The 25786-nt window shown below is 41.4% G+C and overlaps 3 protein-coding genes across 12 annotated transcripts in view; 2 read left to right on the top strand and 1 right to left on the bottom strand.

The window, feature by feature from the left end:
- The window catches only part of nrg1 (neuregulin 1), a 32601-nt gene extending 20692 nt beyond the window's left edge, over positions 1 to 11909 (top strand). For 5 of the 9 annotated variants that reach the window (XM_041059677.1, XM_041059676.1, XM_041059682.1 and 2 more), the window contains 4 exons: positions 1234 to 1336; positions 2290 to 2443; positions 2545 to 2666; positions 9226 to 11909. In XM_041059677.1, the coding sequence (XP_040915611.1) occupies positions 1234 to 1336; positions 2290 to 2443; positions 2545 to 2666; positions 9226 to 9874 (1028 nt within the window). In that variant the 3' untranslated portion in view covers positions 9875 to 11909. Of the gene's footprint in view, positions 1 to 1233; positions 1337 to 2289; positions 2444 to 2544; positions 2667 to 5988; positions 6190 to 9225 lie in introns of all 9 variants that reach the window. The other 4 variants (XM_041059684.1, XM_041059683.1, XM_041059679.1 and 1 more) reach the window with 3 other exon arrangements.
- Positions 11910 to 13750: 1841 nt separating this feature from the next.
- LOC121195937 (thyrotropin receptor-like) lies at positions 13751 to 20937 on the top strand. 2 transcript variants are annotated; one of them, XM_041059673.1, is made up of 12 exons: positions 13751 to 13886; positions 14313 to 14613; positions 14707 to 14778; positions 15512 to 15586; positions 15917 to 15991; positions 16076 to 16150; positions 16245 to 16322; positions 17320 to 17388; positions 17568 to 17645; positions 17828 to 18016; positions 18831 to 19920; positions 20013 to 20937. In XM_041059673.1, the coding sequence occupies exons 2-12, from the start codon at positions 14450 to 14452 to the stop codon at positions 20151 to 20153; spliced, it is 2106 nt and encodes a 701-aa protein (XP_040915607.1). In that variant the 5' UTR covers positions 13751 to 13886; positions 14313 to 14449; the 3' UTR covers positions 20154 to 20937. The 2 variants fall into 2 exon arrangements, with proteins under 2 accessions (XP_040915607.1, XP_040915608.1); XM_041059674.1 differs by lacking the exon at positions 15917 to 15991.
- Positions 20938 to 22399: 1462 nt separating this feature from the next.
- pomk (protein O-mannose kinase) lies at positions 22400 to 24878 on the bottom strand. The gene is made up of 3 exons (XM_041059704.1): positions 24761 to 24878; positions 23696 to 23977; positions 22400 to 23259 (listed from the first exon to the last, which is right to left on the bottom strand). The coding sequence occupies exons 2-3, from the start codon at positions 23963 to 23965 to the stop codon at positions 22489 to 22491; spliced, it is 1041 nt and encodes a 346-aa protein (XP_040915638.1). The 5' UTR covers positions 23966 to 23977; positions 24761 to 24878; the 3' UTR covers positions 22400 to 22488.
- Positions 24879 to 25786: the final 908 nt, after the last annotated feature.

Here is a 25786-nt window from a genome sequence, read left to right as displayed (position 1 = left end):
GCCGGTGGACATGAGCTCACCTAGATGAGATCAAAATGTTTAACTGTTTTGAAAGGAGAGACCATGTTTTCCAAGCAGGCATATCTACTGTATGTTCTCTCTAAATAAGGTCACCCACTTAAGTTAACTCAGGGTTGTTCCCCTAAGAGAACCCACCACTTTCATTGTCAAATATGAGAACTTCTTTGACTAGGGCACAATCCCTGAAGAGATGAGTTTCAAGGCTTTTAGGACAATGCAGGCAGCATGGCAGAGAGCTGGATTTGGTGTATTGCATGTTAAAGCCATTTCTCTCCGATTCCTGACTAGAGCCCTGTCCATACAGGATTCATGAGGCCAGTTAAGTGTTAAAAATATCTGATGTCAGTGTATCTGATGATAATCCTTTTTTAACCTAAAGACCTACATTTTTTATAAAAGATTGCCCCAAATCTTTTTGAAAGAACTTTGACCAATATATTACCTAACATATCTTGTTACTTATTGGCTGACCTATACACTGACACCAGTGTGCCTGTAATAAACTATTTCAGTTTTACAATAAACTTAAACTGGGCAATGTATTGGTTGGGCTCTCAGTCAGAGCATGTGAACAGAACTCGTTATCTGATCATTATTTTAAAGGGACACTCCACTGATTTTGAAAACAGTCATACGATGTTTTCCAAGAAATGTAAGGAATGTCAAGTCTGCAGAAATAATTTGGATGTCAAGAGACTGTCAAGAGTTCAGATGCACTGTGAGAAGCGTAGGATCCAAAGTTTTTGGAGCTCAACCCAAACTAGGGGCTAAAAGTCAGGCTTTCTCAGCGTCTGCTGCTTCGATCTTGACCATTCTTTTTAAAAACTGCCTCTCATAAGTCTCCCAACTCTACGGAAATGCAGTACTAAATCACTGGAGTACCACTTTAAGCACTCATGCAAATGCTTTGGTCAGACCGGCCACATTTAGAAGTAAAGAACAAGCCTAAGTAACCACAGACAGTCATAATTTCCATGTTTGGCCAATTGAGCTGTGTCTCAGATCGAAGGTTTAGATTTCAATCACATCAACAGCAGCAAACCTCTAATACAATGGTGCATTTTAAGTGTTGGTTTCTGTAAATGTAATAACCTCCTCCAGAGGCCTTTCTTATTGTTTGAGTTTATGGTTGAATGGTCTTCATGTATGTGTTTGTGTGTGTCTGTGTGTGTTGTAGACCAAGTTTTAAGAGTGGACTGTCCTCTTTTTCAGAAGCTGAGGAGCTGTATCAGAAACGTATTTTAACAATAACAGGAATCTGCATTGCACTCCTAGTCGTTGGAATCATGTGTGTGGTTGCCTACTGCAAAACAAAGTAATTCATGTCCCCTTTTTTTTGTTTAATTTATAACTCAAAAGTGCACTCATTGATTTTATTATAGTGTCCAATATTGCCCTCAAATCCCCAAATCAGCCCCACTGTCAACTGTGTTGTGTTTCAAGATATCATAAAGTCAGTAAAACATTTATTGTTCGGCACTTTTCAAAAGCAGGGTTACTAAGTACATGCCAAAGAGACAACCACAAAAAAAGCATGCGAGAAGAATATTTAGATCAAACAACTTAGGAAGTATTAAAAAAAAAATAGGATATTAGGATAAGATTTCAAGTATTCTGCACACTTTGCTGACCTGATCCCCAGAGGGAGGCAGGGAGGCCCTTTGTTCTGACCACCTGAGAGGCCTAACAGGAAGCAGTGTAGTGAAGTCAGCACTGGAGTGATATGGCCAGGATGAGAAGTCTTAATCAGCAGAACTTTGAACTAATTCTTTGGCTTAAACATTAACATAGGAAGCTCTTAAAAAGAGGTTTCTGGAAACCAATTTTGAGTTGGCAGCCAGGCGGCCTGATGTAACATTTCAAATGTTTGACTTGGGAGCAAAGACTGTAGTGACGCAGCCTCAGAAGACGGTGAGACATCCAGACTTTAATGTCCTTATGTAAAATAACCAGTTGTGAAAAATTTCAGGGTTTCACAAATGCATGATGGTGGACATCATCAGAACAGCAATGACCTGAGAAACAGCCAAACCAAATGAGCTGAGAGACGTTAGGGGATTTGGTGGTGCTAGTGGACACAATAAGAATCAAGAAGTGCATTTTGTACTGACCTCAATACTTAAAAAATACTACTTACCATTACTAAAGTCAAGCCATAATAATATTAGATGAAATGTTGGGTATTTCTTTTTGCTACTCTCCCCTCAGATATGCTGTCCAGTTGTGGTCTAGGCTGCCTCACAATCTAGTTTGTTTCTTCACAAACAGGAAGCAGAGGAAGAAGCTCCATGACCGTCTGAGGCAGAGCCTGAGGAATAAGAGGAACAACAATACCAATACTGGTGTTGGCCCCAACGGGACAAGCTCAGCCAGAGGACGTCCGATTTCTAACTTGCCTCTTCAAGATTTGCAGCTTATCAATGTATGCTGTTACTCGTTGGTATCAAATAAAAGGCATTAAAGCCTGTTGAATCTCTGCATTCATATCAGCTGCCAATCTGTTTTCTGCTCTTCTTTTTGTAGCAATGTAATGGGACTATGCAGCATGCAGCTGAGAAGGAGACAGAAACCACCTTCTCCACAAGCAAATATGCCTTATCTGCGCATGAACCCACAACAACACTCACCCACATCTCCAGCCAAAGGTAAGGAAGGAATTCAGACATATTTTGCCAGTTTGGTAAATTCAATTTGGTTTGGTTTTAATCCATTACAAGTTGCTCTGTAACATGGATCGCTCAGGCAGCAGCCAGTAAATGGTGGTCAGCACTGGCTGTCCAAAACTAATATAATTCTACTTGTTTCTGGTGTAGCTTCACTGTTCAATTTTGGAGTGTTTCCTGTTGCCAGAGAACACTGTTCAGTATAGAGGTATCTCTGGTGGTGAGTGCAGCTCAAAATAGACCTGACTACAAAGTGAATAGGGAACCTCATATTCCCCATTTTAAAGGGAATTGAAGATTTGAATGGAAGAATTGGCTCTGGGGGAAAAAAAAGAGGCTTTACAGAGGCTGGTAGTCCTGCACCATATGCTGTGATGTACTGTTTGCCAGAGTGCACAGAGGGTGGGGTGGTGGGAAGGGTGGATGGAGTGGATGCAGTGTCTAACAATGCACAAGCAGTGTTTCTGGAATAAGTCCTGCATTGGTGTGAGAGAAGTGGTCTGAGGCATTGCAGCCACCATACCAGACATAGACGCACCTGTTCAGGGCGCTCTTTCTGATGCCTCTGCATGTTTCCCTCGAATATTGTGAGGATAGGAAGGGAGAGGTTTGCTCTCTTTAACCCACAGGAGGTTGCTGGGCTTTCTTGACCAGGGGGCTGGTGTTTACAAACCGGTTCAGGTCATCCATGATGCATATCAACAAGAACTTCTTTAAAAACAGGGCGCTCCTGCTCCTGACCTACTCCACAGTGGTGCCATTGATGTAGGGCGGGGTGTGTATGTGAAACACAAGTTGGTTCTCCTTCTTTCTGTAGTATTTTATCGTCTACAAATGTGATTTTGTGGTTTGTTCTGTATTTGGTCCCAGTTGCACAGTGGAGTGACGAGACCCAGTTGACCGAGTTCATGTGAAGTGTTCATGATATGGCACCATCAGTGGAGCAGTATGCAAACTGGAGTGCGTCAGGTGTCACAGAGAATCTGGACGTTACATGGTGCTTGATGAAGCTCTCAGATCCCTTCATCCTGAGGGGAGAGAGTGCTACAGGGTGGTGATCCTTGAGACATGACACTGGCTACTTCTTTGGCTCTAGTATGATGGTGGCGGTTTTGAAACATGAGAGGGCAATAGTCTGGCTCAGGGAGGTGTTTAAAATGTCTGTGAGGATGTGTGTTAGTTGGTCCTCACATTTCCTGAGAACCTCTCCTGGTATGTTGTTGAGACCTGCTGCTCTCTGTGGCTTGGTTCAGGCTTTGTTCTTGAAATGCATTACAAAGCAAACTAAGTGACATTTTAAGATTGATGTGACCATTTATAACATGAAACAGATGTAGTAGAATTACACTCATTGCTCTGTTAAAAAAAAAAAAAAGAAAAGAAAAAGAAAAAAAACCCACACCATCTGTCTGTGGCTGCAGATTTATGATCCTGTGTGTTCAGACAACAACATGATTTCCTGGAGAAGATGATTCCTCATTTTTTGAGCGGGTGTCATCCTGCTTCCCTGTGACTGGCTGAGAGTGTCCACATCCACGTCTGATCTATATTCACCTTCACTCAGCCCTTTTTTACTTGCATACATATATTCATAAACCAAAATAGGCTCTCGGGTTCAATGACCAGACCAACTACCCCCCAACATCAGTTCCACCTGTTGCAATATCCTTTACTGTAGTGACTCGCCTTAACGTCATTTCAAGGCAGCAAATATAAGTGAGTAAACATGTGCACCATTACACCAGAATTACACTGATTAAATCTGGTGCTACCATCCATCAGACTGTTACGAAATAACTACATAAACCTCAGCGTTCGTGTGCACATCTTGTCGTTTAGATTAATTACACTTTAATCTCTGCTGTAAATCAACAGGCATGTTTGAGACAAAAGTACTGAAAACAGTTGACACAGTTTCACAAAGAATCAAAGATGAATTAAAGCTTTCTGCTGGTAGTTTCCGCGGGACCATCTGTTGTTTGCAGTCCTCCCTTGGTATCTCCATCCAAAGCACCAGATAACTGGGGCAACAACTGTGCACATCATCATCTTATTGATGAGCCTGGCCCAAGTACCAGCTGGAGCGCTGTAATTTTAATTCAAATACAAGTAGATGTGTTGCTGTGAGGAGCAACGTGATGTGACAGGGATGGAGAATTATTTTTATTTATGCAAAACAGTTGACTCTATTAGGTCTAAATTTTAAAAGTCATCTCAGAAAAAAAATAATGGAATATAAGAAGCTAAACAGTAGCCCACATTATAAATTCTACTCTCATTTTCTATATGTGGTGGTATTTAAGTGCAGATGTTTATTATGTAGATCATTTACACAGAGAAAACATGATGACCAAAGGATCTTCAACATGTCCAGAAAATTTGAAGTCCTGCATGTCCACAATGCTAAGTTTCTAAGGAAAACTCGATGGGATTCCCAAACTATCAGTGGTTCATGACAGGAAGCGTGCTGGGTAAATCAAAGTACTCCACCTTTCCAAATCTCTGGGAAATTTGGATACCATGTGCACAGGCGCACCCTCAGGTGGAGTCATGTAGTAAGTCAGTAGATTTAACAAAAATAAGCCTAAAATGATGAACTGTGATCTGCAGTGAAATTAAAGGAAACTCTGGCATTTTGACATGTGTACTGGCTGTAAATCCAGATGCTTGCTCCTGGATTGAAAGCTGTCAAAGCTGTCATTAGCTTTGTGAGTAAGTGAACCATACATTAATATTTATCTGCAAGAAACATCTGACAGGCAGGCAAATGTCAGTGGTAAAATAATAGGAATATATTCCTTTATAGAAGGTCACTTGGCCAAACAATGATTTCATTGCTTGGAGAAATCTCATGGAACCAGCCAGTCGTCCTGTGGGTGGACAAACTGTGGATCTTAGCTCTGTCAAAGAAAAACCACAATGAGATGTTTGCTGGAAACAGACCCAGATTCTGGGTCTCTGATGTGCCTCCTGTGCACCAAGTCAACCATCCTTACTTGTAGAATCGAATGGGATTACAACAGCAATAAAGACAAGTGGCTGAGATCAAACCTTTTTGTCGAGTCCGCTTTCAGGCTCAATTCTCATTGGCTTAACATTCACTTGGAAATTTGAAAGCGGTCCCTGTCACTGATCATATACTCAAGTGTTGTATGAGCAGATCAGACTTTGAATTTATGATGAAGACTGTGAGCAAACTGGCTCAGGTACACAAATTTGACCAACATCATATTTATGTCATGAAGGTCTAGAGGCCTGTCTGCCTGTCTGCCCCATGTAAACGACCTCCTCCCTGTCTCCGCAGCTGGAGTAATGACTGGAGCAACAATGTCCTGTCTGACACTGAGTCTGTCTCGGTGATGTCATTGGTGGAGAAGAGCCAAAGTGCCACACAGAGCAGCCGGGGTCGTCTGAATGCTACTAGTGGCACCAGAGACTTAAGTGCTCGTTCAAAGATGTGCCGAGACACACTCAACTCCGACAGCGATTTGCCTTAAAGTACAAGGTAACTGATTGATTTTAACTTTGCATCACAAACAGAAAACCGAGAAAGGTCACGAAACTGACAACACGACAAAGACTTTCCGAAGACACACATACAGCAGCTGAATATACACGATCGCTAAATCACCCATAACAGCCTATATAAAAACAATTACGCTAGCTAAATATTTAATTATGATATTATTTATGATGCAGCTGATCATCAGCCCAAGTAAATGGAGCTTCAAAACATCAAGTCAAGACAATTTTATTTATAAAATACAAATCATAGAAGATGTTATCTCAGGTCACTTTTCGTATAGAGCTGATCCAGACCGTAGTCTTTGTAATATTATTTACAGAGACCCAACATTTCCCCCATGAGCAGCACTTGGACACAGTGGCAAAAAAAAAACCCTCCCTTTAACAGAACCCAGCTCATGATGAGTGGCACTGCTTTAATGTCCTAGGGTCTACGTACAATCATCAACAAAGAGAAAACAAGAATACCTGAATTTAAGGAATATGCAGGGAACACCCTCTACAACACTAAAGAAACAGAGAAATGGAAACTGTACCGGGAAAAAAAAAAAGAGTAAAACTTTTTATTCTACACAAAAGCAAGAAACCTACAACGCCCTAGACAATACATTTATCGATGTCAATCAGCCACTCTGCTTTAAAATGCCAAAAACTGTGGAAACTCTGGCATCCTGACTAAAAACATCAACACTGCTCCTTCTACTAACTTTTAACTCCCACCAACAGTTTCAGAAAAAAACTTAACATCACAGCTTCAAGGAAAATTATTCATCAACACGGATTCAACAGTCTCTCTTCCAGCACTAAAGGTGGACAGGTACTTCATGGTCAGTCCTGATGCTGGCTTCTGGACAGAGGACTGTGAAAATGCTGTTATCATGTCCAATAAGATCACCTTATTCTGCTTAGTCTGCTCCATCCCACTGTCTCTAGCTCTATCACTGTTAGGCAATGTCTTCCAACTAATATCACAGTCTCTTGCTCTCATCTGGAGAAGGCTCTAATGGACATCAGGCTGTTAAACCCTCATTCCTTCCCTCCTGTCCTCTCTGCAGTCACCTACACTGTGTTAATGCAGCACAATTTGGGATATATTTTAGCTATTTTTCCCTGTGGTCATTGGAATGAGTGAGAAGGTGACCAGGAGATTTCTGTATCTGTGGATGATGTACCTGTGGACACACCTCAGAGCTTATCATCTGATAATGATGATGATGGCCACACGGCCCACAGCAGAATCCTTCCACTGGCCTGGAGGACAGGATACATGTTGGGTTCCTCCTCAGGAAGAGCTGAGCGACACTGATCCTCTAACTGTCCAACTGTAAGAAATGGAAGTTGATTCTGCTGGTCCAAGACCGATGAAGAAAAACTCAACCATCCAAAAAAATCAATTTCCTTCAACACCACATGTGCAACAGATTTTTGTTCATGCTATAAACGACAGTAAATTTGCTGCATAGTGTAAACATGTTGCTAATTTAGAGAGATTTTATTTGTGTAGACTGACAGTGACATTTGTGTTCAATAAAATGTCCATTTTAATATTTAACATTTCGTGTTTCTCTGGCTTTGACCCTAACAAAAATTGTCTTCATTAAAAAGGATGATCTTCATTAGTGGGTCAGTGGTACCACAATACTCAAAATTTAATCAAAAGTATTTTTATGGAGCTAATCAATTTTAAGTTTTTAATGGCTGAGTTTAGGATCGGTTTAGTATTGTGGCTGTGACTGTACAAAACACATTGCACTTGGAAACTTAAGAGTGATTGTTAATGCAATATATCACAAATGCCTAGGGTGTCCGAAAGCTTTTTTCCACCTGTGTGTGTGTGTGTGTGTGTGTGTGTGTGTGTGTGTGTGTGTGTGTGTGTGTGTGTGTGTGTGTGTGTGTGTGTGTGTGTGTGTGTGTGTGTGTGTGTGTACATATAGTGCAAATTTCAAGTCCCTTGAATTTAATAAAAGTTTTCACATGAGTTTTTTTTTAGGCCCATCCATGATGTGAGTTGGGAAAAGCTCTGAATTCTAGGAGGGTTGACAATAACCCAAAAGTAACTTACATTTAAACCATTTCAATGCAGCAGAAAAACAAGGTCAGTATAGAGATATAGTAAATGTAGTGATGAAACACAACCTCTATAGTTTTAATTAAAGTTAAAGAAATGTTCCCCCATTTGTTGAAGTACCTACTATCATAATCTCCTCTCAGCTCAGTGTTGATGTGTTGAAACTACACACAGGATATTTGTGGGTTTAGGGTTACGGTCAAACTGTTGCCAAGTAGACATCTGTGGGTTTGTTATGATGGAGCTGGAGATGTGGTTCTTATGTGGTTAAAAAAAAAGTGTTGTCTGATGTGCCACTGTATCATGAGTATGATGAATGAATCCATATTGTAGGAGACACAATGAGTCAGCGGTTTAGTACTGTCTCTTCAGCCAAGTTCAAATCCATCAGCTGAGCCTTTCTGTGTGGAGCTCTGCGTGGTTTTCTCTGGGTCCTCCGAAGAACTGTGATTAGTATTTCTGATACTGTTGTTAGGGCAAGACAACATAACACAAGCTTTAAAAAGCCTCAATAACTGTCCTGTCATCTGTGACACACGACAAGCAAAGCCACCTCCACCCACACACACTCAACACTGTGTGGTCTACATCACCAGTCTCTGGTGATGTAGTCATCGAAGGGATGTGATCCACGTGTATCAGCTGTGTGATCAACTTGCCTCTCCTCTAACGTATGCTATGATAGTTTCCAAGTCTCTTGACCTTTAAAGAATAAGCAGGTTAGAATGATGGGATGACTCATTGTCCACAGCCCTGCAATGATCCTGCCTTTTACGTTACTTCGTTACTGTGTAATATGAAAGACAATTTAACTCTCTCTATGTTTTGAAACCGTAGCTGGTTGTGTATAAGACTCCTTATGTGTTCAGTAACACAATATGTATATCTCAGATGTTGAACATAAACATTGCCGATGAACAAAATGTGTAAAAGGTGTCTCTGTTACAGGTTTGTATGTGCAATGACAACCCCAACTCAGCTGTCTCCGGTGTCCCAGACCTCTCCTGCAACTCCAGCGTCTCCTCCATCAGAGATGTCAGCCCCCCTGTCTAGCCTGGCCATCTCTGTCCCCTCGGTGGCTTTAAGCCCCTCTGGTGAGGAGGAGCGCCCTCTGCTGTTGTCGAAGACAGGTCAGTCACACAAGTCCTCAAGCCGAGATGAACAGAAGAGGACCTCCGCCCACTACAACCACGGCCATATGGCGCATAGCTTACCGCCTAGCCCACTGTTTACTATGGAGAATGTTAACTACCAAGACATAGATGACCACGACGCCACAGCTGCCAGCCAGAAGTTCCCAGCGTCGCCCAAGAAGATAATTCCTACAAACAACAACATCAGTGACTGCAGCACCAAAAAGGCAGGAGTCACCAACGGCTATGTGCTGCATAATGTGGAGTCCAGTGGTGACAGCATGCTAGTGGGTGAAACTGAGGAGCCTCAGGGGGAACGCACACCCTTCTTTACCACAGATAGCACTACAGCCCTGCTGCTCAGGGCTATGGACAGCAGCAGGACTAACCCAGCATCATCAAACGATGACGTGCAAGTCAAGTCCTCCGGTTCCACCACCAAACAAAATCCAGTTGCTGTGTAAAGTCAAAAGAAAATAGCTGAGAATCCTTTATGTTGAGGAAAAGAACAAATAATCACTATTAAACCTTTATTTTCTATAAATTATTTGCAGTGTAAAGACTTTTAAAGAGAAATGAAAAATGAAACTTTTATTTTAGTGACGTAGTGAATAAAGAGTTTTATATTAAAAAAAACAATAATAATAATAATAATAATAATAATAAAAATGCGTTCATGTCTTGTAGGTAAAGTGCCATACACTAGTATGCAGCAACGGTTCACGGTATATTTCAGTGCAGAAAAATATCAATGGTGCCTTTCTGTTTGGTATGCTTAAGGGAACTGCAACATTGCATACTGGGCCATATATTCACCATCTTAATCTTCCAGTTAACAATCAAAAAAAAATAACTCGCTGGCTGCCTTTAACGTCCTGCAGTTGGAAGTGCCCAGTGACGTGACAGTATGGAAGTTTGTTCTTATGTGTTCGAGGTGCATGCTACGTCCTGAAATGCTCTGATGGAATAATGAGCTGTTTTTTGTGATTTCCTCTCCAGCCACCGGTCAAATTTATCTAATGACCTGCGTGCTGCTCATGGGCTGTCTCACTGACACTTTCTTTTCTTTTCTTTTCTTTTCTTTCTTTCTTTCTGTCTTTATTTTTCTTGAATACTGAACTTCAACGCCTGGACTGATGTTTTTGAATAAATAATGAATCAGCTCAGCACCTGCATTTGAGGAGAAGTGGAAGAAGTTGTCAGAGATCATAACATTTTAATTCATCACTGGACTACGACACTATAGATGACCATCTTATCTTGGTAACCTGCCGGTGAAGGAATGTTACAGTCAGTAAAGTCTGTCTCTTTCGTGTTACTAATACTGTCACTCATGTGCTTTTTTTTCCTCAAAAGGAGTTAGGTTAGGGTACTGAACTGGTGAATGGGTCAAGCTCAATACTGCGTCCTACATTTCCCATGATGCTTGAAAGTATCTTTTTGAACGTAAAGTTTTATTGCTTTCTATGCTGGCAGGTATCCACAGGAGTTAAAGACAAAACTACAAGTAAGAAGACCAGCAATCCTCTATTTGTTCCACAGAACACTCCCATTGCCTGTGCTCTCCATCACCAGTATATCACTGATTGCATCTTTAAATTCAAGAATATGAATGAAAGACTGAATATGTGGTTCACTTTGTCCTGTTTTAAGACATCCATGTGTTCCTGAGTAATGCATTTTGGGGATTAAAGAAATGGCTAAATATACACATGACAGCAAGCTGCTTTAATTTGTTTCAGTCATATATCTATAATACAGTTCAAATTTGACTTTGTCACAGTTTCCAAAGACAGCGTGTATGCACTTATTTTTTCAACTACCACTGCTTGTGTTAACATGTCTGGTCTCGTTGTATGTGCAATTTTTAAAAAAACAAAACAAAACAAAACAAAAAACAATGTTTTGACGGTGTCTTCTAACATGAATACAGTTTATGAAAATCTGCCAAAGACTGTCACCACTTCTAAACCCCTAGAATAAACAGATTTATGGAGAAAAAGCAAATCTAAATAACAATTACTGGGCTCTGTAATCAACCATAGTTTCTTAAAATGTATGTATGTAGCATCAGCAGTCAGCCGAGCTTATGAGTAAGTATGATGACATTAGACGTGCTGCCCCATGAATAGTGTTTTAATGGTGGCCATACTTCTGTATTTTATATTTACACTAAGATTATTTCTTATTTATTTGGTAATTCTTGCTAATTACAAGCATTGATAACTCTTACAGTATATGGTATAAACATTTTATTTTAACAAACATGATTTCAAAATGTAAAAAAAAAATATATAGCCATCTGTTCCATATGGATTATAGTGCTAAATAGAAAAAACAACTACTTTTAAGTGTCATATTTTGTCACTTGTATGCGTACCATAACTCACAGTGCATTGCTTTTAGGTCTAGGAGTGTCTTCAAATGATGTAAATACACCATGAAAACCTTCAGCGCTGTTGTTTCTTATTACATATTAAATCAGTTCTGTGTTTTGTGCCTCACAGTGTCAAAATGTTTCTGGGTGAAAACACTCTTTCAGCTTTTCTGCCTCATCACTGAAGAATTCAGTGAAAACGAATCTCGTGCGGCTGGAATGATGAAGACGGTTTATTAGGCTTCACATTTGATCTCTTGTGAAAATTTGTAAAACAGAGGATTGTGTGAAAAACGAATTATGGGTTTTAACCCAGGGCTGCTCCAGCTCCAGGGGTGCCACCATGGATTTTGTGCCCCCATGAAAAGCTATCACAATGGGCCCCTCCACCCCACTACAGGCCAATCCTACCCTGTGCAGACATGCATGCAACATTCTGTTCACGGTGGAATTCACTATTTGATGCAAGCCTGCCATCTTACTTGATTTCCTGTGTCTGAGTGTTGACCTCTCATCGGCTCTTCCTCTCCACCAGCTACGTTCTTAATGCAGTTTGACATAAAGTGTATTTTACAGTTAAAAGATTGTAGTATTGATACTAAAGTCAATTTGTTCTCTCAAATTTCAAAAGTAATACCACTGTAATTCATTTTATATAATTTTTTTTTTTTTGAAGTGAACTGACATTTGCATATGATTTGCAGTCACAGCACTCAGGCCTTGCTCCAGAAAACTATCGTTGCTACCAAGAATTGAAATACATGATATAATACCATGTTCAAACATCATTGAACTGACTCACAGAAAAGAGAGATGAAGAGACAGAGAAGAAGAGGAGGGATTTTAGATTCACCCTCTGGGATCTTTTTGAGCCTTTGCTGCTGATTTACTGCTAGAAATAAAACAAAACAACACTCGCACAACAAAAATACACTGAAAGAACCAGTTTTTCTTCCACAGTTCTGCACGACAGGTGTTCATTATTTGTCTGTGCATCTCTCTCTCTCTCTCTCTCTCTCTCTCTCTCTCTCTCTCTGTATGTGTGTGTGTGAAAGAGAGAGAGAGACCCTGTTCCTGCAACTCTCCTGCTCCAATCAGCTTACACTCCTGTAAGCTGATGCAATGTCAGGTCTACTAGGTAGGCTTCTGTGCTTTAGGTCTACAAGAAAAAACCCAATGGTCATCACATGTCTGTGCCCCCTCACTCACTGACCTCATAACCAGTTTTAATTTCATCAACAAAATGTCAAAAAAGTAGAAAAAAAAAAGTCTGAAGATTCTCAGTCATTCGGGTCAGGTGTTAAGCTGCCTGAGAAGAGATCCCAAAACTGCAAAGGTACGCTGGTGGTAGTCCAGGGTGTGGACCACCCCTCTTTTTTTATTTATTATATCACAGGTAGTACTGGAGAAGTGATTTGAGGTTACATCAATGAGAACAGCTCTATCAAGAAGAATCAAAGTAATACACAACAAAAGAATTCACTCTAACTGCCTTCCTGGCTATACCCTTAAAAATCAGGCCCACGGCAGGAGCTACGTTCTGGAGCTACGTTCTGGAGCTACGTTCTGGAGCTACGTTCTGGAGCTACGTTCTGGAGCTACGTTCTGGAGCTACGTTCTGGAGCTACGTTCTGGAGCTACGTTCTGGAGCTACGTTCTGGAGCTGTGTTTGGGAGCTGTGTTTGGGAGCTGTGTTTGGGAGCTGTGTTTGGGAGCTGTGTTTGGGAGCTGTGGTTTGGGAGCTGTGGTTCTCTTCTCTGACTCCTAACCACCACAGCCTCCTCACTTTTATACTGGTGGACTGCACCTTCCCAGTTAATCAAAATCAATTATGTCCTCCATCACACTTACAGTAATTACAATATCAAATAACACATTGTCACATAGAAGTTCAGTTAAACTTACGTTAAAAACACATGTTTCTTTCTAAACAGGATACTTATACTGGTTATTTTGGCACAAAAGACGAAACACCCCTTCCACTCTACCACACTTGGTTTCTTCCCCTGTGAACCCCCCTATTTAACCAAATGGACCGCTCCAGCCCAAGTTTGGCTGTTCCTGGTTTGACAGAGGAAGAAGTGCAACAAAGGAGAGAGGTGAGCACAATTTAAATGCAATAAATTAAATCCACAATCACAATGCCTTTTCTCTTTTTCACCCCTTCATCCAAAGGTTCATACCACACACATCACCACCAACAGTTCACACCAGGATCGACATTCTGATAAAGAGTGAGAAAGAGTGTATAGTGCATGTGCCTTACTTTAGGGCATGGGGTCTCCCCGTGATATTAAGTATTTTATATTATTACAGCTATGTTTTGTTATATTTTCATCCAAGCTCATACAGCATCCTCCACTTATGAAATGTCCACAGGAGGAGTTATAGATGTTAGCAAATGTATGGGGGGGTTAAATATCAAATGTTTTGAACTGAATTTAGCAGAGACAAAACTTTAGCTGACATTTTTTCCATCATACAAGGAGACATTCCACACATGTTTTTCCCATTTTATTTTGAAGGTCTCAACCAGAAGTGCCCTCTTGCTAAGCTTCCACATCTTGGCCAAAATCCAGGACAGCCCATCATTGTCTTTCTAAACCTCTCTGACTGTGCACTGCAACCTGGGGGTCTCCACCATCAAGTCACCGCTGTGACAATGAAACCTGATTTGAATCTCCTTGTTTTCATCTTCATCGGTGTCGAGCTCGCTGTCCCTCTGGATTATTGTCCAACTCACTGCCAGTGTGACTGGGACATCCACGGCGTGTCATGTTTTGGAGCTGAGGTCATGCCTGTTTTCCATTCCAGCACAAAGGAGGTGTAAGTGACCACACTCTTTAAACTTTGATTTTATCTTGTGTCTTTACTGTATTAAGACTGAAACGACCCCAGACTTGTTCATTTCTGTTCCAGGTGGCTTGTTGGGACAAAACTGTCATCTCTTCCTCAGAATGCCTTCGCCAACTTGACCGACATTTCTCACATGTAAGATTCTCTTTTTTATCCCCAGCACTAACCCTTTTCTGTCAAATCAGTATAATAAAACTGCCAAAGACAGCCTTCAAAAAACTAATTAGACCCCCACCAAGGATGCACAGTCCCAAACAGAATAAGTCTTAACAGATTGCAAAATTTATTTATGAGTCCAGTTACTGGACATTGATGCTCAGACAGGCTGTAAACACACTCCAAGGGCAGTAAAAGAGCCACTTCCACTGTACAGTTGGACACTGTTTGCTGATTTTTTTTATTACATTTTCCATCTGTCAGTGTATATACAGCGCTTGCTGGGCAACCTTGGTGTAGCTGACCTTTTATATATTCATAAAAATACAGTGGGTCTCATGCAATAACATTTTATGTTCTTATCCTTGTTATTTTTTTCACTGAGCCTTGTTCTTACAAATCTCAAGCCCCAATCTTAAAATGCTCTGAATACCACTGAAATCTAAAGAGGAATACCTGCTGTCAGTAAATTGATCTCCACACTCACTCAGATTAAAGCAGAATCATTTTTGATTCAAACACATATTCGTATGGACGTTCTCTCAGATCATTCCTACCTGCAACTTAAGGACAAATCTGTTTGCATGAATTGTTCTTGCTTGAGGCCCAGTGAGTGGAAACCACTGCAAATCTGAAAACTGCATTTTAGTTTCTGGATTGTCTATGTGTGTTTTATTTTATTATTATTATTATTTTTTTTTTCATTTTTCAGATACATCTCTGATGATGAGACTTTAAAATATCTTGAGAGACATGCTTTCCACAACTTGTCCAGCGTCACCCACATGTACGTAACCTTTTAGAAGTGCTAAACTTGACTGTAATTAAACCAAAGCCTTCTGTGCATGTCACCGTAAATACACAGTGTAGTCTTTGTCTCATATCATGCTGCCTCTTTCCCATAGTAAACTAGTAGTACTACACCGACTACCATACCATGTCACATATATAAACCTAAATGAGAAGCCATTTCACAGTAAATAACTGGTCAGAACATCATATGTAATGGCAAAACTACCATGCATTAAACTATTTTAACATTTTTCAGCAAAGATGCCCCATAAAATGATGGGATAGTGTCATAATTATGACATAGTAAAGTGTGTGTGTCCTACAGACAACTAACTGGTATCAAAACACTTTCCTACATTGACCAAGAGGCGTTTAAGGACCTGCCTAATTTAAAGTACCTGTAAGTAAGATCATTGGATCATAGCTTATGTTTTCATCCATCCAGCATTAACTGGTTGCTGACTGAGATTTGTTTTAAATACAGTGGGATCACCAACACAGGTCTCACCTCCTTTCCTGGCCTACAATATATTCAGTCCAGCCAAGAGGATTTTATTTTGTATGTATCATTTAAATGTGTAAATATCTTTTGGTGTCTAAAATGTATTCTTTCAACTGGTCTAAAATATTTGTCTGTCATACCTTTTTAACAGGGAAATCGTGGAGAATGCCTTCATACAAGTCATACCTGCCAATTCTTTCTCTGGAATATCTGAGAATGCTCTGACCGTGTAAGTAGGATTTAGCTGAGTGAACACACAGGCACTGAAATTTTATTATAAAGGCAATTTTATAGTGGTTTTAGATTTTTGCCCATTTTCTTTTAAAACATTAGATCAGTGTGATTTGACCTCTAGTCCCCTGGATGCACTCATGCCAAAACATGTCCATCACTTGAACTCATTTTATTAACACATCAATTACCAGCTTTTGTGAGGATGTGTGTGGCCACCAAGGCTTTCTAGACATATAAAAACAACAACAACAACAGCAACAACAATCCTAAACTCAGGTCAGAGAAGAGGCCCACAGAGACATGGACAAAGCCCTGTACAACCAGGCCAGAAAAGAAAAAGCAGGTTTTCGGCCAACAACTGTTCAGCAGGCCATTACCAGCTACAAGGAAACAGTCCCGGTCCACAGTCCGACAGGCACGCACTGTGGAGAACCATTAATTGGCCAACAACCAACGGAACGCCCCCTACTTTGGAAACAATAGTTTCCATAGAGAGCACACTTTTTTGCTCTTGAAAAGGCTTTAAAAAGATTCCACCATCTTGAGAGCTGCCGTGCCTTGTTCGACTTGTTAAGCTATGACTGAAAAAAAAATGCTGTTTGGGGTTTAGCAAACAGTCAGTTGTAGCTGGTTGTGGCAGCCAGACATTTAAATTAGTGGGAATATTGAGCAGTTGGCCTTCACTTGTTCAACAGAGCCACTGGAATAATGAGACTTTTACTTCAATAAATTGTACTTTTTTTTCTGGGACTGCCTCTCATATTCCATCTTGATATATTCATCATCATTTTTATCATCATATCAAATTCACTGTAAACAATAGAATGGCTTGACTCCTGTATATTATTATTATTATTATTATTATTATTATTATTATTATTATTATTATTATTATTATTGAGCTCAACTATTTCTCTTTCTCTTTTTTTAGAATAAAAAAATGTATAGCATGTTCAGGGTATATTCACACCCCATCCTTTTTTTGTTTTTAGCATGCTGAATAGCAATGGCGTGAGAGAGATCCAGCGCTATGCCTTCAATGGGAGCAGACTGGAGGAAGTGTATGCCATTTTGAATTATTGCAGTCGAACAACAAGAGTAACTCTAAGTGATAACACACAGGATATAATACAACAGTATTTTAGCTCTGTACAACTTATTTGGTGTCTTTACTAATGTAATGAGCTTTAACAACCTGGCTGGCTGACAGGTCGAACTTCATCTGTTCTCTGCCCCTCAGGTATCTTCACAGGAATGTGGATTTGGAACAAATAGATGAGTTTGCATTTTATGGTGTGATTCACGGCCCAACTTACCTGTGAGTGAATGAAATGTACAGGATTTGCAAGAAGAGCAATTAGTGTTCTTGCTGAAATATAGAAATACTGTATATATGATATTCTTGCATCAAATAATATCTTTCCAGCACATACTGGAACAGAAGCACCTTTGGTTTTGTGTCCAAATGAATAAATCTTTTCTCTTTGTCTGTCCTTCCAGAGATCTTTCAGAAACCAAAGTTACCTCTTTGCCTTCAAGAGGTATGGAGACCATTGAAAAGCTCCAGGCTAAAAACACTTGGGCCCTCAAAGCACTGCCCCCCTTCAGGGCCTTTCTCCATTTACAGAGTGCTGAATTGACCTTCCCCAGCCACTGCTGTGGTCTAAAAATGTTGAAAAGATGGAGAGGGTAAGTAAGTGTTGCAAAAACATTTTCCCGCTGTGCTTTCTTTTCCTCATGTCATTGTCCTTTACATACCAAACTATCCTCGGGCCCACTGCAGTGTATGTGCTGCTGTACTCATGAAAGCTGGACAAGTCTAGAATGATTCCAATGAAATGAAAATAGTTAGCTTTTCCTCATTGTAATGATTTTATATTTAGAGATTTGACTGTCAAAAAATATCATGTGCACCTTTGGTTCCTTTGGTAGTTATTTTATTAACAATATTTTAGTCCTGAGCCCTTCGTAAGGTAAAATTCATTTTAATTCACAAACAGCACAGCATAGCAATGTTATTAATGACTGTATGTGATCATAATCAAAGGAAAAAAAAAAAAAAAAAAAAAAACACCTTTCAGGCAGTAGGCGCCTGCAGCATCTCCAGGTAACAATAACAATTAAGGTCAATGAGCTCTTCTATTTTTAACATCAAACTCTGGTCATGAGATTTAAAAGAAGGCCTCTGATGTGTTGTGGCACTGAAAAGCTCCCCCTAATGCACTGCACTTCTTTATAATTAGAGCTCACTGAGCTCAGCTTCACAGGCTGTGAACTATACATGGTGCAGGTGCCGTCTTTGCTTTTTATCTGATGAAAGTCTGAGGGCTGACAGGTCGTTAGCAAAGTGGCTAAAAGTGATCGACAGTGTGTCTTTTTGATCTTGTGAGCCACAAGGCTTTATGGTATGGAAGAACTCTGTAATATTTCAATCTGTGCGTGCATCTAGAAAAAGTGTTGTCTTTCATTCTCTGATTAATAATCCTTATCATCTGTGTTCAAGACACCCTGAAGCAGTTATTTGCAACCTGACCAGGACTGCTTTGGAAACGCTCCAGGAATCCTCAGCAGCTCTCTCTCAGAGGTATCTGGGACACAAAATCTACAAACATCTGAAAGACAGCTTTGGTCTCACAACTACCGGTACTACAAATCACAATCACGACCACAACAGCCCCGGTTGTCCAAATGAACAGTCTGAAATTGACAGTCTGTTTTATGTGGAGTTACCTACAGAGCATCTTAGTGAAGATTTTGACTTTGCACTGTGTAATGAACTTCACATGGATAATCACGGACCCTTGTGCACCCCCCTGCCCAATGCCCTGAACCCCTGTGAGGATGTGATGAGTCAGGGCTTCCTGAGGGTGTTGGTCTGGGTTGTTAGCCTGTTAGCCATCTCAGCTAACCTCCTGGTGATGTTCATCCTGCTGACCAGCCGGCAGAAGCTGTCTGTAACCCGTTTCCTCATGGGTCACCTGGCGTTTGCAGACTTCTGTATGGGGATGTACTTGCTGCTCATTGCGTCTGTTGACCTCTACACACACTCCCATTATTACCACTATGCTATTGCTTGGCAAACAGGAAGTGGCTGCAATCTAGCAGGGACATTATCAGTGTTTGCCAGTGAGCTATCTGTGTACACCTTAACTTTAATCAGCCTTCAGCGCTGGCACGCCATCTTCTACGCGATGAGGCCAGACAGAATAATGAGGTTACGCCACGCGGCTGTGCTGATGCTCATTGGCTGGTTGCTGTGTGTGGTCCTTGCACTGCTGCCGCTGGTTGGTGTGAGCAGTTACCAGAAAGTGAGCATCTGCTTACCCATGGACACTGAGACAACTGCTGCTCAGGCCTATGTGGTCTCCGTCCTGATGATTAATCTCATTGCTTTCATGGTGGTGTGCTTATGCTACCTCCACATCTACTGTATGGTGCACAATCCCCAGAACCAGTCCAGCAGATGTGACACCAGCATGGCCAAACGCATGGCCGTTCTCATTTTCACCAGCTTTCTGTGTCTGGCTCCCATTTGCTTCTATGGCTTATCGGCAGCTTTCCACCAACCACTGATGACTGTCACAGGTTCCAAGGTGCGACTTCCTCTTGTGCTTTAATCTTTAATTTAATTTGTGTGTGTGTGTGAGTGTAGAAAATAAAGGCTGATTTATGTTTTCCTCCACAGGTGCTGCTGGTGCTTTTCTATCCTCTCAACTCTTGTGTTCACCCATTTTTTTATGTCATCCTGACAAAAGCGTTTCACCGAGACATCCTGATGCTGCTGAGCCGGATGGGGCTGTGCCAGTTGCAGGTCCACCTCTATTGAAAGCCAGCTGCACTCCCCCCCCGTACAGAAACCACATCCTAAAAATGCTGAAATACGGGAATCACCAGCCTACAAGTTGCTTTTGAAATTTGGTTAATTTACCATGTAGTAGCCTCCTAGAATTTTTGATCCATTAATTTCTTGTATGAGTACACCTGAATGCCTCAGATAGAGGTGGTTGAGAGGCAATAACAGGAAAAGTTTAGACCTCAGTTGTAGAAGAAAGACAGAGTGGAAATGTGCCTAGAACTACACGGCAAATGTAAAGATGAGGAGAACTCCAAGATAAGAGTGTGAGAAAGTAAAGGCGTCAGTGTGTTGCCCCTGTAGAGGCTGTCGTGTATGAAAACTCCTTTCCTGTCCAGTGATTATGGTAACTTTTCTAAACAGGCTCTTTCACAGTCACGACCACGTAGTGTTCGGTCAGGTTTTTTGGAGGTGTGAAGGGAAGCAGGGACACAGCCAGGACGAGGATATGACAGTAGGCTTTCACTCCACCTACGAGTGTGAGACGTGCACCCTGGATAGGTTTGATCTTTTCATTATATTTTATAATGGTCATTTTATAATTCCTTATAATTTTAAATTCTACATTCAGCTACACTCAGTTTCTGGTCTGTATCATCAACATCATCTGTAAATTTGTCTCTTTACATGAACACTAGTCCCTGTTATGTTTTATTCTGGTCTTGAACATAACCTGGTTATATTAACATCCCTGTAGAACTCTTAACATTATGCAGCTTACTGATCATCTGTACAGGTGTGTCTTTGATGCTTTCACATTAAACTGTCTGTACTTTCTGTACCGAAGCACTGAGTGTAGATGAAAACTGTTGTGGAGCAGTTGTAAACATGTTTTTTCTGTTTCTGTTGTCAGAAGATGGAGTAAGTTTGAAACAGTGACTGAAACGTGGCCCATTAGGATGCGCTTGAACCAGCAGTCACTTCAGACCACGTCATCTGACAAAATCACCACCATGATGTTAATTACAGAGGATGCCGATTCACAGCTATGCATTGAGCCAAACATGACCGAGATGTGTCCCGCCATTTGGGTAAGTCCAGGGAAAGCAGTCACAGGCATAGTCTGCAGCCAGAAAGTGTCAGGGTCCAATCTGCCCCCTAATGCGACACTGCCTTGCAGATCAATCAGTTCCATCTGAAGAGATCCAGCATGTGCCCACTTGAAGGCCTGTTTAGCCTCATCTGAAAATGTGAAGTCATTTCTTACAAGAAATGGATTCTGGATGAAGAGCAGCAGTGTCGTAGTAGGTTATTTGCATTTGCAACAGCTGATCAGCTGACTTGATAGAATAGGTTTTTCCAGTCCCCTTTTTACTTTGTAAAGACTGTCATATATCTGTCCTGGAAGAGACACCCACTCCTCCTCCTCCTACTACACCCCAGTAGTGAACAACTTTGTGGTTCTGCTTGTGTGGCATTAAAATGAGCGTGACTAGCTCTAATACTGCATCAGAGGACATCTGCATAAAGCTGAGCTTTACCCAGTTCTGCTGGGCCTCTGTTAAGTCTCTGTAGCTGAGGTCCCACTCACAATGAATAGCATCCTACAGCTTTTGAATATGTAGGAAGAGATCTCTTCGCAGCCTGCATGGACAAAGGGAATGTGTACAGAAATCAGTAGCCCCTTTAAATGAGCAAATGGGCCCGTCAGAATTAAGATTAGACTAGAAAAAGATAAAGAGTCTTTGCTGCAGATGCTCTGGCTCTGGTAGCTCTGCTTGGCCTGACTGGTGCAATCAGACCAGATTTCACCAGGTAGAGCTCACTTGCTAAAATGCTAGCAGACTAACAACAGTAGTCTGCAAAGCTGGAAATTACAGTTTCTTATCAAACATGTCACTGTCATTAATCTGTCACTGAATTTACTGCAGACAGTATCCCACCTTGTCTGCTGCTTATGTTTTCATACTACTGAATAAGAAGTCAAAGCATCTCTCAGACTAGCGGGACATTGGAGTCTTGTGATTTTGTGTGTCCAGGTCTTATTGTGTGAGGATTCAGGACTCAGTGTGATCTTGGTTTAATGCCAGACACACACACACACACACACATTGCCCACAGAGGAACTAGGAAGTATGGGAACCCAGTAGCTATTTTTTTTGTCTCTGATCTTCCTGAGCTCATTGGCCTTGTATTAAAATAGATACACACTCCAAAGTGATATAGAATAAAACAGATTCATTTAATTAACACAAAACTGTAAAAAATAAATACCCACATTTACAGTCAGTTCCAAATGAGGCAGTGTTTATTATAATGCACAACACTGTAAAACTGTAGCTTGAGCTTTTATTGTATGTTCATGGTTCTACAGCATGTCTCTAAAGCCAGCATTGTCCCGCACCATGCTGCTGTAAACTGATTTGTACACCTTTAAAACATCCAGAGCTGGGGGGCGGAGCTTGGGGTCCTCCTTCTTACACTCCTCGTGGATCTGAAAAAGATGGAAGTGGACTAAATCTCCTCCAGGTACCCTTCCCATTAGGAACCATGTCACGTCTGGGATCTTCCAGATATCTGTTTTCTCATCATACTCTGGCATGAGATCGTCTGAAAATGGTTCCGCTTTGTTTCTGAGCGGCCACAGCTGCTCTGGGGCCACGAAGTCCCCAGTGAGCTCTCGGTGGCCACATTTCACCAACAAGCCCCTGGACGGGTCCACCTCGGGCAGCGCGTCCAGATCATTCACTACCAGGTGAAAGTCATTTGTCAGCAGAAACTGGGAGAGTGTTTTCTCCAGGCTGTTAGAATCACACATGACCCTCCGCCCGGCTGGGCTGTTATGGAGGTAATGGAGGATGGAGACATAGTCCATAGCCAGCCTCAGCCGTGTCTGCCACGTGTTATGTTGCTGATGCTGCTCTTGTGCAAGAACCCCATCCAAGTTGAGCAGTGAGCCATGTGGGTGGTGCTCTGTGACCAGGGTGTGGTCGTCAAGGCAAAACCCCACCAACTGTACCACCTGGGAGCCCTGCAAGGCCTGTAGCATGGACAATCCATGGAGGAAATCCTCCAGGTATTCCAGAGAGGACAGTTTGGACAGAGCCACCTTCTGAGTTCTCCACTCAGCCAGATACACCTGAGGAAAGAAAAGTGGATGCTGAGGTTAGTCTAAAGTTTAAGCTGCACACAGCATACTGACCTTATTCTAAATTTCACGTTTCTCTGTGCTGTAAATGGCTCATTTCAATCTGTTTCAAATCTGTTTTTGTTGAAGTAAGTAACAGACTTTGTCACAGTCAGTTGTACCTAAGAGAGATTTCTAAGCAAATTAGTTAATGTGACAAGTTCTTTTAAATCAGTGCCGCATAGCACTTAGAGCCTGTTTGTATGAGTGGTTTCTGCATGTGAGAGCTGTTCATAGCTGTGTGCATATTGTGTACTGTCAGGGTGCTGCACATGTGCACACAACTGAGTCCTGTCTTTTTCATTCTGTGAACATAAGGTTATTAATGATGCAGTAAAATATATTTTTGGACACATATTTATAACATACAGTGGAAAAGACCATCTACCTTCTTAACGGCTCCCTGACCAATCAGCTTCAGCTTGCGCACTTCTGTGTTTATCTGTGAACATTGGAGCCAAGGGGTGCAGTTCTTCATGGTCACCATTTTGAAATGTTGAGGCAAACAGCCTACATGGGACGACGCCAGCTGCTCATCGCTGTGATATATAGAGTCCAGGTATAGGTAGATCAAGACATTGCTCAGGAGCAAGGCAGCAAGGCACACCACAACCACTGGAACACTGTGGGAGATAGTGCTGCTACTGCTCCGACCCATGGTTCTTTGTGTCTGAAAAACGGAGAGCGACGGCGTGAGAGGATAAGTGTTCTAGGTACAGCTCAGAACATTGAAGAGTAGCTAAACAGTAGGCTAAAAATCAGTTTTGCTGCCTTTTCTGGTTAAAAATTACAAGTTCCTCTTAAATGAGTTCAGTCTTTAATGAGTCAGTACTAGTGAATATAAGGAACTGGTTCTCTGAATGTATGATAAAGTGTTTTTGCATAAATGCTTCTGCAGCTTAGAACTCTGTGATTTGAAATGATTAAATCTAAATCTCTCAATTCCCCAGCATGTCTCCTGACGTTGCCAGTCCTGATGTTTTGGGCATCCTATCTAATCCCGTTTAGATCTCTTCTACAAAGATTTCTTTAATGCGTTTGACAAAGACAGTCTGAGTAGAAATTCAGACTTCTAAAGGAAACGCTTACATGAGAGTTCAAATACAAGGAATATTTTCTACATTACCAGTGATACTGAGCCTCATTCTAGCACCGAAAACTTTATTATAAATGCCTGCTATGCTTTTCTTTTACCTTGCAAATTTCAAACGCATCGTTTAAAGGAAAATCTACTTTGGCTGTGTCTAATGAAACAGTGAGGACAGTTCTTTACTTGTTGTAGAAATCATTACAGTGTCAATTCAGGTGTTTTCGCTGCTTATGCGCTCCCACAAATAGTTCTGAACTCGGCTTAGCACAACGAGCTAACGTCCAGCCGGTGTAAAACAGCGACACTGGGAAAAATGATTACTTAACATTCCCAGCATTTATTTAGAGACATTTATTGACATACCTGCCGCAGCGCGGGTTCACATGGTGTTGTGAATCAGCGGACGCTTTCTGACGACAGCAACCTGTCCACTGCTAGCTTCAGAGAAACACACACGGCTTGAATCCTACCAACGACAAGGAAGCCGAAAAAAGAAAACTTCCTGTCAGATTTACAGAATAAAAGCCTCAAATTTCCGGAACTCAGCCCTTGACGGATATTGCACAATGGCCAAGTGACACCCACCATGACGTCACGCGTGAGCTGCCGTTTTGAAGCCTACCGAGTTAAGCGTTTGACCGTCGCCATCTTGGTGCCAGAAGTTACCATACTTGTACAAGAGGGCGGGTCTAGGGAGGAGCGAGGAGCGGGGTCTGAGTGAGAACACGAGGACACTGTCCACGCCCACCTACACCGGCAACCTGACTGCTTCGGGCTCCCGACTGCACCATGCTGAAGTTGCGAACAAAGTTAGCTTCAGTAATTAATGTTCACGTGTAATGTTGTAGTGGCTGATGTTACACGTGTAATCCTGTGTGTAAGATAACTGTAATCTAATGGTCCGAGGAAGCAACATGACTGGCAGGTTTGTGTTAATAACAGTGTTATTATCTGAAAAAGGTCATAAGCTAGCTTCCTAGCTAGCTGGAAAGGAAGTGGCTTTCCACTAATTTAGAGTAATTCCACCTAGCCTGGAAAGACAGCTTCATAACATATAAAAAGTCCCTCGTAAGGCAACAGCTGCCTATTACTTATCATTAATAGAGGAAGACAAGAACAACCACTAGGTTTCATTTCAGCACTGTAGCCAGGCTGACTGAGTCATAGCTCTGTGGAACCATGCATTCCTCTAGCTCTCACTAGTGATGACTTTAGAGTTTCTTTACCAACAAAGTAGTAGACATTAGAGATAGAATCCATCTCATCGTGCCTACAGCTGTTAATGATATAGGTGTGTCAAGAACAGCAACTTTAGAAATGATTTGTCGTTAGACTGTTTCTCTCCCATAGATCTTGCTGAGTTGACTTCATAGACTTCATAGACTCATA

This window comes from Toxotes jaculatrix, chromosome 16, assembly GCF_017976425.1.
Source record: "Toxotes jaculatrix isolate fToxJac2 chromosome 16, fToxJac2.pri, whole genome shotgun sequence".
Classification (NCBI taxonomy): Eukaryota; Metazoa; Chordata; class Actinopteri; family Toxotidae; genus Toxotes; species Toxotes jaculatrix.
This window is presented reverse-complemented; position numbering and strand designations above follow the sequence as displayed.

Coding starts and splice junctions, on each gene's coding strand:
- LOC121195937 (XM_041059673.1), top strand. CDS start 14,450: ATGAAACCTGATTTGAATCTCCTTGTTTTCATCTTCATCGGTGTCGAG. Junction 14,779..15,511: donor TTGACCGACATTTCTCACAT/GTAAGATTCTCT, acceptor TTCATTTTTCAG/ATACATCTCTGATGATGAGA. Junction 17,389..17,567: donor GGGAGCAGACTGGAGGAAGT/GTATGCCATTTT, acceptor TCTGCCCCTCAG/GTATCTTCACAGGAATGTGG.
- pomk (XM_041059704.1), bottom strand. CDS start 23,965: ATGGGTCGGAGCAGTAGCAGCACTATCTCCCACAGTGTTCCAGTGGTT. Junction 23,260..23,695: donor GTCAGGGAGCCGTTAAGAAG/GTAGATGGTCTT, acceptor TTCTTTCCTCAG/GTGTATCTGGCTGAGTGGAG.